At 42.1% G+C, this 14109-nt stretch overlaps 1 protein-coding gene across 3 annotated transcripts in view; it reads left to right on the top strand.

The window, feature by feature from the left end:
• Window positions 1–14109, top strand: part of LOC127570061 (gamma-taxilin-like) — a 62355-nt gene that overhangs the window by 31592 nt on the left and 16654 nt on the right. For 2 of the 3 annotated variants that reach the window (XR_007956292.1, XM_052015300.1), the window contains exons 2-5: window positions 1125–1437; window positions 6715–6806; window positions 9978–10148; window positions 12140–12334. Coding sequence is in view for 2 of the 3 variants with exons in the window: in XM_052015300.1 (XP_051871260.1) it covers window positions 1125–1437; window positions 6715–6806; window positions 9978–10148; window positions 12140–12334 (771 nt within the window). In the remaining variant the exon portion in view is untranslated. Of the gene's footprint in view, window positions 1–923; window positions 983–1124; window positions 1438–6714; window positions 6807–9977; window positions 10149–12139; window positions 12335–14109 lie in introns of those variants that run through there. The other variant, XM_052015301.1, reaches the window with a different exon arrangement.

The following is a 14109-nucleotide window of genomic DNA, read 5'->3' as shown; positions in this document are numbered from 1 at the left end:
GTCAATTCATTACACAGTGCAGTTACATTTGGTTAGTACAGAGTGCATTGATGTAGTACAGCTAAAAACAATGACACTACAGAGTAAAGGGTTGTGGGAGATTAGGGGATAGGATAAATTTAATGTATTCAAAGGGGGTGTGGGTGATTTTTTTTCAGCAGTAGGAACAGAGGAAAATTTTCTGGTTTAAGACTGCAAAGTTTGTAACTGAGGTAGCAGGTAAGAACTAAATGGCAAGAGGGTGGTTTGAGCCCAAGGACAAGGAAAATATCAAAGATTTTGCTGCCTTATCTTCAGCATTTTATTGGCAGTTATAGACTGTTCTGAAACCAAAGCAAAATCCTGCTTTCCCTTTAAAAATTTGCTGTAAAGATGAAAATAGGTCGTATTTGTCTGTGTGGTCTTTTTGCCAGCTCAGATTAGTCAACATACATTTTACATTCATTTGCTGCTTGATGTAAATAAAACCAATATTTTTGCTTAGTTTCTACAGGAATAAACAAGGTGTAATTTTTAACTGTGAATGTTGAGAAAGTGGAGAGTCGGGACAGGGGTGTGGGTGTTGTAAATTCAGTCAGGCTTCTATAACTTTTATAGCATAATGTCCCTCGCTAATGTCATATGAAATACTGTTCTTCATTGTCATCAGTTCGTGTAACTTTGGTGCTGAGAATAGGAATTGGAACCATCCAATGCACCATAGCTTTGCTTTACCTACAGTGTTGCCGATAGTTTTCTTCTTGCACCTAATTCATTCAAGATTTTTTTTTGAAATGTGCTATATTACTCTCTTAAATGACTAGGTCATTAGAAACTGAAATTCTAGTCTCCACAACCCTCTGGGATAGAGATTATTGAGAGCTATTTAAAGAGGAAGTGGATAAATGAAAGTTCAGGGAATTGAGGACTGTGTGGAACTGACATAGAAGAGGAGATGAAGTCTGGGGCAAACCAGCCATGATCATATTGAAAGGCAGGGCAGGTAAGGGATCCAAATTACCTACTCCAGCTTTCTTATGGTCTTAAGGCTCACTTGATGCAGCGCATGCACAAGCTGGAATTCTTCAGAAATGCCACCGCCACTTCCCCACCAGCATCAGAATTTGTTTTTTTTTTGCTTGCAGTTTGGAAGTGAAACCATGGAAACCCAGGAGATTTGCAGGCTGGAGGTGGCTTCCAGAAGTTTGTTGGTGAGTGGGTCCTGCACCGACTCTGAGCCCGTCCTGCAGCCAATGGACAGTACCACTGACCTAATTGGGAATGGGTGCACCTTGCATCAGGCCCATTACACTGGAAAGAATAGGCTGCTGTCAGCTGAGCACACCTGTGTCACGCTGGAAGCAAGAGGGGAGATACCTGGCAGCGAGGATATGCGAATGGACCCAGCTGGAGGAGAGCAAGATCTGGTTCTGGATAAAAACAAGGAAAAGGCGCTAGGTGAGTATTTTTGCAGCCTTATTTGATGCCAGTATTTTATCAAACCATACTTTTGTTTAAGTAACGATGTTCTTGGTGTTCGTGGTGCGATAAAGGCAAGTGAATTAAATCATGAATCTTATTTGGTTATGAGGGATAATGTATATTACAATGGTACAGAAAGACTTGCGTTAGAAGTCCAACAAGAAACGGGAAGCAAACAGCAGTGTCAATAATAGCTTGTCTTCCACGTAGAGGAATCCCCAAGATGTTTCCATAAATAGATGGAAGGAAACTTGATGCCAAATTAGAAACCAGAAGTGTTGTCAGGAGAGGGAAAAGCTGAGAGCTTCATCAGGCAGATTGGTCTTGAGGTTTTAAATTGAGAAAATGGCAAATGAATTAAGGGTTTGTTAGTTTTGGAGTCGCACTGAGGCAGGAGGAAGCTTTGCCATAAATGTGGTGAACTAAGGTGCCTGGGCTTGCAGAGAAGGCACAGAATAGCAAGAAAAGAACATTTTGGAGAGGATGTAGCATGGGGGAAGAGTTTGGGATGGGATGGAAGGATTTAATGATGAGAGTAGTCTTGAATCCAAAGCAGGGTGACTCAGAGGCTCAATGGTATGAGAGATATTGGCTCTGGATGATAAGAAAAACATGGCAGTTTAAATTGAAAGTTCATGGGGAGTGGGGATGAGCAAATGGGTGTAAGAAGAGAGGAAACTCAAAAACTAGAAGTTACGGCACTGAGCGTAAACTCGCAGATCAATAGGTCAAATATAGATACTGATCTGATGGTTGTTTGTGGAATATAAAGGCATGCAGAGGTGAATTATTTACAGGTCAAAGGGCAGGAGGAAATGGATGTCAAAGAACAGATGATCTGGGGCATAAGCAAGGTGGAAAATTACCTTGTACCGGAAGAAATTATTTTGTCTAGGAAGAAAGGAATAGTGATACATTTCTGGTTCGTCGTCATGGACAGGGGAGAGTGCTTGCGAGTCAGGCAGCTAAGGGGATCCCAGGAGTAGTACTGGAGTTGTCACTGGTGTTACCAACATTTGTGAGATTCTTGCTGCCTGTGTGAAAGAGGCCAAACTCTGCAGGCCAGATGAGCAAACTGACTATGGCATCAAGACTACAGATGGTCATTCTCATAGAGGATGTACAGGGGAGGTGTGTCATTGAAGAGGATTGTGATGTCGCTGGAGGCTGATCATAATAGGAGAAAGACACTTAGCTTCAATTGGAGCAAGGAGTTCTCTCCACCTAGTAAAAGGATTAAGCTCATCTTGCAGTGTCCTTGCAAACCGAATCATTCGGGTGGTAATGGAGATGATAGCATACAAGAAACTGATGTATATTACTTTACTCAGATAAAGGGTTAAGCCTTGTGAAAGAGGTTCATTACATCACAGCTGGGTATTTCTCAGTTCTAGTTCTGTGGATAACAATATGAGACATAAGAAAAGGTTGACTCATCTTGATGAGCCTAAGTACGAAGCATGTGAAAATGTGAAACACTGGAGTCATTGAACAATCCTAGAGGTAACTGATAATGAAAGAATAATAAATATATTATAAGAAAACTCTGCTTTTCTGCATAGGGGTGAGGGTGTGGGGGTAACAGGTGGTAGTGGAAGAGGTGACATTCTAAGTCACGATATAAGATGCTCATTGACAAGTTGAGCAGAAAATGCCATTTCCAGATAGACCCCCTGTATTGAAATCTTTAATTTTCCTTAATATATGGTTAGGGACATTCATTGATCACATCTTTGCTGATACCTTAAGCAATTAGTGAGCAGTTGGAATGAAGCCTGGGATAAGAAGATCCTTCTGAAAGTGTCACGGGGATCACAGGGGAAACTGTCAGCCAGTGGGTGATAGCTTTGGTACATGTGCAGCAAAAGGACAACAGGATATTGCCCAAGTTCTGATGAAAGGTCATTGAACTGTTTGTCTCCCAAGAGAATGCAGCTTAATCAGCTGAGTATTTCCAACACTATTTTTATATATAAAAAGATACCTGGCAGAAGGCACAGCTGGTAGAGCTGCTGCCTCACAGCTCCAGTGACCTGGGTTTGATCCTGACTTTGCATGCTGTCTTTGTGGAGTTTGTATGCTCTCCTTGTAACCATGGGTTTCCTCTGGGTTCTCCTCCCACATCGTGAAAGCGTGTGGTTTGTTAGGTTGATTTGCTGCTGTAAATTGTCCTTTGTCCATGTGTGAAAGGTAGAATCTGCGGGATGGGGGTTGCAGGGGTTGAATGGAATCTGGGGAGAATAAAATGTGTAAAGTAAGGGTGCCTGGTGGTCAACACAGACCTAGTGGTCCAAAGGACCCGTTTCAGTGCTGTATCTCTCCTTGACTCTGAGAATGGGGGCGGGGGGGTGGGGGGGGCTAGAGGAAGTGCTATCAAATCCAGAGGTGCTATTGTACCAATTAATGTCAATTGGTGGAAATAATATAGCTGTGGGCTGTTTAGATTCTTGCAAAGGTTTTCATACCATGTATCCAAATGTAAGGAAGAATAAAAATTTGTCTTGACTGAGACTTTTGGGAAAGAGGCAGAATGGAATCAGTTGGGTTGCTCATTCGAAGTGCCAACACAGTTGCAATGGGCTGAATGACCAGCTTCTAGGCTGTATGACCAGAGAAAGCAAAAACAAAAGCTGGTGTGTGGGGCTGCATCAGGGTTAGGAGTTCGTTGGCTGGTAGTGCTGAGCATTGTTACTATTCACAATGCATACAGGTGTCCTTGGGTGGTTGCTCAGGTTCGAGGATGGCGTGCTTCCACACCAGTTCTAATGATGCTGATGTAAGACCTGCAGACATACAATAGAGGTCCACAACTTGACCCTGGAAAATGTAGATCAACTTTCCAAATCCCGCGAGCTGCCCCTCAGTGAAGAGAGCCGTCTATGATGAAGTTCACCATCATCATATTGCGCCGGCACAGCCTTTGTCAGAACGAGGGGTATTTGAAGATCAAGACCTCAAACCTGGCATCAAATTCATTGTGTAGAGGCAGCATTAATTCCCACATTCTGTACACCTCTGAAAAATGGATGGCTTACAGCAGGCATCACAAAGCACTGGAGAAATACCACCAATGCTGTCTCTGTAAAATCCTCCAAATCCACTGGCAGGATAAATGAATCAGTGTTCATGTCCTCTCCCAGACAAATGTCCCCAGAATTGTGGCCTCAATTACACTCTTGGCAATGATGGGCAGGCCATATTTTTCACACGTCTGACGCCAGACTGCCAAAATAGAAACTTGGCCCGTGCATTTAGATTTGTTGGAGTATGGAAATGTGCAGTTCTAACTTTGTAACAGGCAAGACTAGAAATAAGGAACACAGCGAATTCGAAGGCTGAGATTTTCATTGTTGTTGCTCCTTTATATCCCATTATTCACAGTCTTGTGGTGTTCCTAAGTGGACAGACACAGAAGTAAGAGTTGTGGTAGACAAGCTGGAAAGTAATGAGCAGCACAAAGTGTCGTCGTGATATGAATCAACACTAGACAGGACAGAGGAGAATAACTCTCCTGCTCCTCTTCAGACTTCTCCCTCCACTTGAAAGAACAATTGAGACCTTGTTAAGCATCTCATGTGAAAGAGTGACGGACAGACCACTTGGTTCAGGGCCAATTCGCAATGGGCAGTAGGTGCTAGACTTGCACACGTGCCCATGTCCCAGGAATGAATTTTGTTTTAAAGAAAAATGGTCCAGTCTTCTGTGACTTCGTATTTTCAAATTTCGCATTTCCTCACTATCTAGGAAGCAAATTTGGCCCATAGAGTCTCTGCCAACTCTGAGAGATCCCATTCCTCTACTGATTTAGTTGTTTCCCCTGTAGCCTATTCTCCCACATTCCCACCAACTCCTTCCAGATTCTACCATTCACCATTGCACTAGCGGAGGAAAGGGGAGCACCCAGAGGAATCCTACGCAGTCCCAGAGAGAAGGTGCAAACTCCACACAGATAGCACTGGAGCTTCAGATTGAACCCAGGTCACTGGAGCTGTGGGGCAGTGGCTCTACTAGCTGCGTGATGGTGTCTCCCCGATGTGAAGGCTTTGCGGGTGGAGGTTCTACTCACATCAAAGACACTGAAAAGTGTAGTTTCCCTTTTAGTTTTAAAGCAAAAATATCCTCTAGCTGCACATGGAAAGTCTGTGTTCTCATTTCTTTTGGTCACAGGCCTTCAACGGAAAGTGTTTACAATTTTAACATCTTTATTCTGAAATATGGATTATAGGTGCCTCAAGTGGGATGGAATATTCACTGCAGTAGTACACTGAAGGGCACTGATGTAGGGATGTCCTATTCTGCAGGAAGCCAGTGCTGAACCTCACCTGGGCTCCTTGATGGTAGTGCCCAAAATGGTGTGTTCCAGAACTGATATGTACCACCTTGACTTGGGGCAGAATCATTGAGCGGTAAAGTGTAGCTATTTCTTCATATTTAGAACTTTAAATATTCAGGCAAGATTAACGTTGTGGAAGGTTTTTCAAAAAGTAATAGGACACATAGTTGAGGTCTTGATTAATTAACACTTGTATTTTAATTTAGTTGGTCTTGTGGGTAACTGTTAAGTCTTGGTTATGAATAACATCATACCTTCAGAATGCTGGTCACTGTGGCTTTATTGTCTAGAAATTGGTAGGGGGAGGGAAATGTGTCACTGGGTTCAGAAACTTGGAAATCAAAAAAAAGGAAACTGCAGATGCTGGAAATCTGAAATAAAAACAGAAAATGCTGCAAACACTCGTCAAGCAGCTTTGTGGAAGGAGAAACATGTAATGCTTTGGTCAAAAACCCTTTTTGAAAAATATTGATTTGTAAAGTTTTTATTTTGTAACTGGAGTTCGGATGCTGGGAGCTTGACTATCAGTGAGTTGGATTAGGTCATCGGAATTGGTCATTTCAATGGATTTGCATTCGTGTTCTTTGATTGACACTGCTCACTGCATGTTGTCAGTGTTTATTAATAAAACAGTGCCCAATTTTAGTTATTTTTAAAATAATGTGGCTTAATTTTGAGTTGGCATTTAATATTTACTCTCCACTTCAGCTTTGAATTTCAACATCCCTAATCTGGCAGCGGAGGTGGTCTGTGTTTTTGTTGCAGTTAAATGAATGACTTTAATCGCTCATTAAAGCTGCAGTGATTATGTGTAACATCGAGAGGCTGGTTCATTAACTGGTTCATTAAATGGAAATGTAGGTGTAAGTTTTATACCTAATAAAAATTGTCATTGATTCTCTTCTCTTGTGGCACTGCAGGGAAGGAGGTGATGCTGCTGATGCAAGCACTGAACACACTCAGCACTCCAGAGGAGAAACTAGCAGCTTTGTGCAAGAAATATGCAGACTTGGTATGTTGTATCACTGGGGCAAAATAGACTGACTTCTCTTCTAATGCTGCACTTTTCAGACTTTGGGGGCGGGGGGGAAGGGAAGAAAGAATAGGCTAGCTGCCTGATTTTTTTTCCCCATCAATATTTGTTAATGCCCATTTCTTGAATCCCTTTGTCTGGAACTTATCAAAACGTAGATGAATAGATCAGGTCGAGTCTTTGTTGTTACAAGTAAATACAGCTAGAGTGTTCCAAATCCAGCCATCTGGCATCAATGTAATGTCTTGCGGGGAGGCATCAATGTAAGGCTCAGTTTTACCCACCAAGAATCCTGTGGAAATTTCTCCCCAGTCCTAAAAGCAGTCAACTATAAGAGGACACAGTAGTGACCATACCCCAGCCAAGGAACGTCTCTCCACACTTCTTGCCTAAACTTTTGTGCAGAGTGATATTGGCTGCCTTGGGACCATCTGCCATTTTTTTTTGCAGTGAATTCACATCTAGGAGATGGCAACTACTTCAGGAAGTCTTTGACCTTCTGGGAAAAGAAACTTAAACGAGTTCTGTGCTTGTGTAACCCTTTGTTCTCTCTGACTCTAATGTAACTAATCCATGACAATCACTGTAATAGCTGTCCTCTGAACCCTTTTCAAGGGATCTGTATCTCTTGTAAAAGTTCCAAGGGTCTTGGAAAATGATTTTTTAATCCAATTTATTGAGCATGTGGCTCTCATCAAAAAGAAATTAGTTGGAGAGGTGGATAAAATGATAAGCCCAGTTTGGAAAACCTTGTGTCATCAGTTTCCTCTTCCTGGGAGAGCAAGGAAGACTTATGCCCCAGTTATCCAAGAAGCACTATTAACATGGGTCATTATAATTTGAGCACCAAAGCATTCAGGTCTTGTTCTGCCATTCACACATCAACAGTTTAAAGCGACTGGAGGAGCCTAGGGCTCTTAATGTTTTTCTCTTCTAACCCTGGAACAGTGAGCCCAGCTGTAGAACTTTGCCGTTACCCAGACTTGGTGAAGCCTGGGCAACCTGAAATCAACTGGTACCTCATCCAAGTGACCATTCTCTATCTGCGAAATAAAGGCAATGAGTCTCATAAAGCCATCTGACCCTACCACATTGCAGACAAACCCAATCTTGCCCTCGCTCCCTTCATTGGATACTCTCCAGTGGGATCTGTGACATCACCTCAAGATATAAAACTGACTTCCTACATTACCATCAGAGCTGAGCGCAGTTAATGCTGAACAACATGGTGATTTCATCTGGGGTGTTTTCATAGATCAACTGTTCACTTGAATCATTACTCAGAAGTCATTCCTTTGGATTGAACTAAAATCCCCTATGATCTGGCGTATGTCCAGCATTTAGGTAAACATTATTAAAAGTGACAATTTTTCCAGAGAACTGTTTGTTATATTCCAGTTTACTGAACTGTGCCAGGAGAGGTCACGTGGTTCTCTTTGAGATCCAAGGCTCATTGTATATATTGAATCAGCCCACACCTTGCTGGTTGATGCCAATTTGATGCAAAGAGTAACCCCACTTAGACTTGTTCTGGTCATGTAGGGCCCTGCTGAGACTGCAGCTGGAATATTGTGTTCCAGTTTGATTCCCCTACCCACGGGAAAGATGTACTTGTGACAGGAGTGAAACAAAAGTGTACCAGTTGATTCCTGGGAAGGTGAGCAGAGATTACGTAGACTGAGCTTATACTGTCTTGTTGAGAAGAGGCAATTTCATTGAAATACACAAACTTTTCAAGGGCCGGATGGGATAGATTCAGAGATGTTATTTTCCCCTGGCCGGGGTATCTAGAACTAGGGATCACAAATTCAGGGGTCAGCCTTTCAGAACAGACTAGAAGAATTCTTTTTCCCAGAGGGTAATGAATTTTTGGAATTCTGTACCCAAGAGTGACGTAAAGGCTCCATTGAAAGACTTGTAGATATCAAGGGATTATGGAGTTGGTGTAGGAATGTGGCACTGAGCTAAAAGATTAACCATGAACTTATTAAATGGCAGTCAGACATGAGAGGCTGAATAGCCTATGCCTGTCAGTCCTTAAGTTCTAACTAATCCAGTTTTTAGCATTACATGAAACATTTTTTTAGCTGTAAATGGCAAATGCAGTATAAAGTGTAGATGTGCTTTGGGTTCAGAATAGGCACAAGTAGGTTCAAGGTACGACCTTCGCTCACAAACAGACCAGACTGGTTGTGCGTTCCTCCTACTTCATTGCTCTCTTGCTCATTCCAAGTCCCTCCCTTTCTCAGCCTTCCTTGTTGCTAAATAGGGTACTTCCTCCAGGTGGTACATCATGTTGCGTGTGATCTGGCCTTGCTCAAAAAAAGCAAATAACACCACTGGATTGCCAGGTTCACCAAAAGATGTTTCCCTTGGCTGAGGAGTTTAGAACCAGGCTGGACACGGGTGTTTTGCCTGACTGAGGAGTGTAGAACCAGAGGTCACAGTCTCAGAGTAACTAGCAGGCTTTTAGGTGAGGAAAAATTTCTTCATACAGGTGGTAGTGAGTCTTTGGAATTCTCTACCCTGGAGGCCTATGGAGCATCAGTCATTTGCGTTCATTCAAAAGGGTTGATGGGTTTCTGGGAATCAAGGGATATGGGAATAGTGCAGGCAAATGGTGCTGAGGTAGTCTTTTTACTGGGTTCTTCTAATCAAATCACTCGGACTTCCAAGTAGGGAGATTATTATAGGTTCCATGTTTGTCATGAGAGTTGAGAAATCTTTATTGACTTTACCGTGTCCTTTATAATTGGTACAGTATCGAAACACTGGGCTTGTTTCCTTGATGTAGGTGTCACTTGGCACATGTAAGGTGATGACTCCAGTTTGCATAAGTAGAAATACCACTTAAGTTCATACACTTCCGTGTTGTGTTGCATGCATTTAGGATATTTGACTCAAATTGCTCTTCACACTGCCTGTGCAGTAATTAAAGCGAGTACTGCACGTCAGTGTTGATAGCTCTGTACCTGGATTTGGAATAGACAATTTCTCTATTATTGAGTGCTATTATTTTGTGCATGGTACAAAAGCCAGGTATCTGATTTATTGCTGTAGTAACATGAAAGCATATTGGTAGAAGGCATCAAAATTATTACTGTTCTATTTTACTTAGTTTACTAATTTCCTCAAATTGCTTCTTTCTAGTTGGAAGAGAACAGAAGTGTCCAGAAGCAAATAAAACTTCTTCAGAAGAAGCAGGCGCAGGTAGTGAAGGAGAAGGTTCACCTGCAGAGTGAACACAGCAAAGCCATTTTGGCTCGAAGTAAACTGGAGAGTCTTTGTCGCGAACTTCAGCGCCATAACAAAACGTTAAAGGTAAGGGAGCCTGGTGCTTGATGGTGTGTGGATAAAGTCCAGTAGAGCCAGACCATACTTTGTTCTTCAGTGCAACTCCAGAAGTTCATTGTGTGACTGGCTTTCTGATGCCTTACAGTTTTCAAGTTTCAAAGAGAACTGCTGTTATGGATTTGTGATAGAATTCACACAGTTCGTACCTTTAGATTAAATGCTTTTAAAGTTATGCAGTAAAACTAAAGATTGGAATTCAATCATAACTGCCAATGTGGCTAATGTCAATTTTTCCAAACTTCATTGGTATTTATAAAGGAGGTAATTTTCCTCCGTTTTTGTTTCTGCCCCCCCCCCCCCCCCTTTATTTCTCACACAGCTTTGGCCCCCAGACTGTTGCCGCTTTATGTTGGGCCTTGCATTGTAGCATCCAAGCAGAGAGATTTAACTGTTGTTAAAGGGTACATCTGTCATATTTTTCAAGATGGGAAAGGGAATCACTGGTTTCTCTCATTTGCCCAATTTCCACTGGTTAGGAAGTCTCGAGCAAAGCTGTACACTAACTCCCCACTACAAACAGCAACTTATGTTAGCTGAATTGGTCATTTTAAACCTCGGGTTCTTATAGGTGCGGGAGAATCAAAGGGAACTGAATGGGCATGTGTGAGAGGGAATAAGTCGCAGAGTTAGAGGGAAATATGAGGAGGGATAATGGGGCTAATGGGATTGCTCCCTTGGCAACTGGTGTGGACTCACTGGCTTCCTGTGTCATTATAAGGTAGATTTGTGATAACCAAAGACATGACGGAATATATGTAGGTGTATATATGGATTTGAATAATAGATCAGCCACGATCTCCCTTATTGGAAGTTGGCTTCAATGGGATGACTTGTTTTCACCTGTTCTGAAGTTCCTCCGTTGAACCAGAATTTGTGCCCCTTCAAGTTATTCCCCCTCGCACTTGCCCATCAACTTTATTTATAAAATAAACTAACGTAGAGGGCAACGTTGCTCTCTTATCAGGTATAAATGACACACAGATTTCGGCAGATCCACAGCTAAACATGAACTGATGTTGAGCTTTGAGACAGAAACCGCTTGTCTCTCTCTCTCTCATTCACTGCATCAAATAGTAAAAATTTGCTGTATTTGCACAGCACAGAAGTGAATTCTTGTTGTTTTTAATGTCTGTCTACCCTTCTTAAAAATATTAATCACTTGCAAAGAAAATATGTGTTGCATCTTTCCTCCAAGTTTTAATTATTGGAGATTCTAAAAATGTGATTTTTACTTTTACTTTCAGTTCTACTTTCTTTATTTCCCTATCTGTGCCTGTCTTAATGCTAAAGCTGAGAGGCAGCTTCATTCAAAATCTCTGCTCGAGTGTAACATTAAAGCACCATCGCAGACAATTTGAAACCAACCAGTTTAGTTATAATTAATATAATTTTTCTTGGATACCCGGTCCAACCATAAATATAACCAACTTAAAAATTCTGCTGGTACATTTGAAATGCCAAATAAATGCACCAGCAAGTGTCAACTTTTGGAAAGTAGCTTTCTGACTAATCCACTCACCCAGGCCTAAATAAAGCTCTGAGCTGGGCTAGCACAGCACAGCTTGGTCCAATCCAACTTGATCCAAGTGCAACACTTGCAGTCGGGTGGATCCCTTTGGGCTGGGGGAGCCAGGCTCCACTTCTTTCTTCCTTGCACTCTTGTACAGTTTTTCAGTCAGATGGATTAGGCAGACACATTGCCTGCATGTTTTGCTCGAGTCCTAAATGCCCTGTCTCCCTCTGTACGTCTGTCAACTCGCAGAAGTCATTCAGTTCATTCCTACTGCAAAATCTAGACCATTGTATTGGTGGCTAACTGCATAATGCGTACTTGACAATTCACTTTAAAACTTAAAGCCCTTCTTCCCATCTGATAAGTAGTTGCTCTGATCCATTTTTTCACTTTCGCCGCATGAATTCCCTCGTGCTAACCTCGGACGTGCTTATAACTTGTGCAGGAGGAGAACCTGCAGCGAGCTCGGGAGGAGGAAGAGCGGCGCAAGGAAGTGACAGCACATTTTCAGATGACCCTCAATGAGATTCAGGCCCAGATGGACCAGCATAACCTGCACAACACAAAGCTACGACAAGAGAACATTGAACTTGCCGAGCAACTGAAGAAGCTCATCGAACAGTACGAGCTGCGGGAAGAGGTGATTTGAGATTGTGATATGCTTGTAGTGGAGGTGCTAAAGTAACTCCTATAAAATAATATTCATTTTAACCTTTTGAACAGCACATATTGTTGTCAGACTAAGGTTATTGCATTTGATAACTGCTGGATTTTCTGATGCTAGCAAATAGTTCAGACTGGTTGCTTTTCAGATTGAAGACCTGTGACCAGTGGTGTGCCACAGGGATCAGTGTTGGGTCCACTGTTATCAGTCTTCTATATTAATGATTTGGATGACAACATTGTTAACTTGGTTAGTAAGTTTGTGGATGACACCAAAAGTGGTGGTGTAGTGGACAGTGAAGAAGGTAACCCAAGATTACAACAGGATCTAGATGAACTGGGGAAGTGGGCCAAGGAATGGCAGATGGAATTTAACTGGGACAAATGCAAAGTGTTGCATTTTGGTAAGTTAAACTAGGGCAAAACTTAACACAGTAAAGGGTAGGGCCCTGGAAAGTGTTGTAGAATAGAGAAACCTAGGGGTCCAAGTAAATAGTTCTCTGACACAGATAGACAGGGTGGTGAAGAAGGAGTTTGGCATATTTGCCTTCATCTGTCAGGCCACTGAGTACAGGAGTTGGGATGTCATGTTACAGCTGTACAAGGCGTTGGTGAGACCACACTTGGAGTATTGTGTGGAGTTCTAGTCGCCCAGCTATAGGAAGAATGTCGTTTAAGCTGGAAAGGGTGCAGAGAAGATTGACAAGGATGTGACCGAGACTGAAGGGTTTGAATTATAAGGAGAGACTGGGTAGGCTGGGGCTTTTTTTTCCCTGAAGCGTAAGAAACTGAGGGGTGACCTTATAGAGGTATATAAAATCATGAGGGGCATGGATAACATGAATGGTCAGTCTTTTTCCCAGGGTAAGGGAGTCTAAAATTAGAGCATAGTTTTAAGGTGAGAGGGGAAAGATTTAAAGGTGACCTAAGGGGCAACTTTTTCCACACAGATGGTAGTGGGTATGTGGAACGAGCTGCCAGACGAAGCTGTAGAGGTGGGTATAATTACAACATTTAAAAGACATTCAGGCAGGTACATGAATAGAAAAGGTTGAGGGATATGGTCCAAATGCAGGGAAATGGGACTAACTCGGGTAGGCAATTTGGTCAGCATAGACAGGTTAGGCTGAAGGGCCTGTTTCTGTGCTGTATGGCTCTATTACTAATCATTGTACTGTAACAAACTGTAAAAAAGGTAAGCCAGCATTATTATTCATCACCTTTTACACAACATCTAAAGTGAACCAGATGGAGCTAGCCCTGACTCTTGGGTTTCAGTATAGCGGTTTACACAAATGTTCCTCAACTTTTTCATAAGCTTGGCCGTTGACAAATTGGCATCTTGAAATAATACGACGAACATTAGAGCCATAAGACCTGAGGGCAATTTAACTCTGTCTAAATTTTGGTTGTTGCTCAATTGTTAATGAAGGTTTAACTGGTAAGCTGTCTGTGTGTGGCTGTCCACATAAAATAATTATTACAGGGAGTTAAATCTGTACACTGGTGTATGATGTAAAAAAAAAGCTGACATTTCTTTGCATTAAAATTACAGATGTAGTTCCAGACCGGCTTAATGCAAAGGCCTGTCTTTTAAATGAAGCTAATAGAAAATGCTGGGAAAACTCAACAGATCGGGCAGCATACATGGAAAGAAAAATAGAGTTAACGGTTCAGGTCAAAGATCCTTCTTCAGAACTGATATTGATGTTGCCTGACCTGCTAATTGTTTGCAGGATTCTGTTTTTATTC

The sequence above is a fragment of the Pristis pectinata genome, chromosome 4 (assembly GCF_009764475.1).
Source record: "Pristis pectinata isolate sPriPec2 chromosome 4, sPriPec2.1.pri, whole genome shotgun sequence".
NCBI classification, from domain to species: domain Eukaryota; kingdom Metazoa; phylum Chordata; class Chondrichthyes; order Rhinopristiformes; family Pristidae; genus Pristis; species Pristis pectinata.
This window is presented reverse-complemented; position numbering and strand designations above follow the sequence as displayed.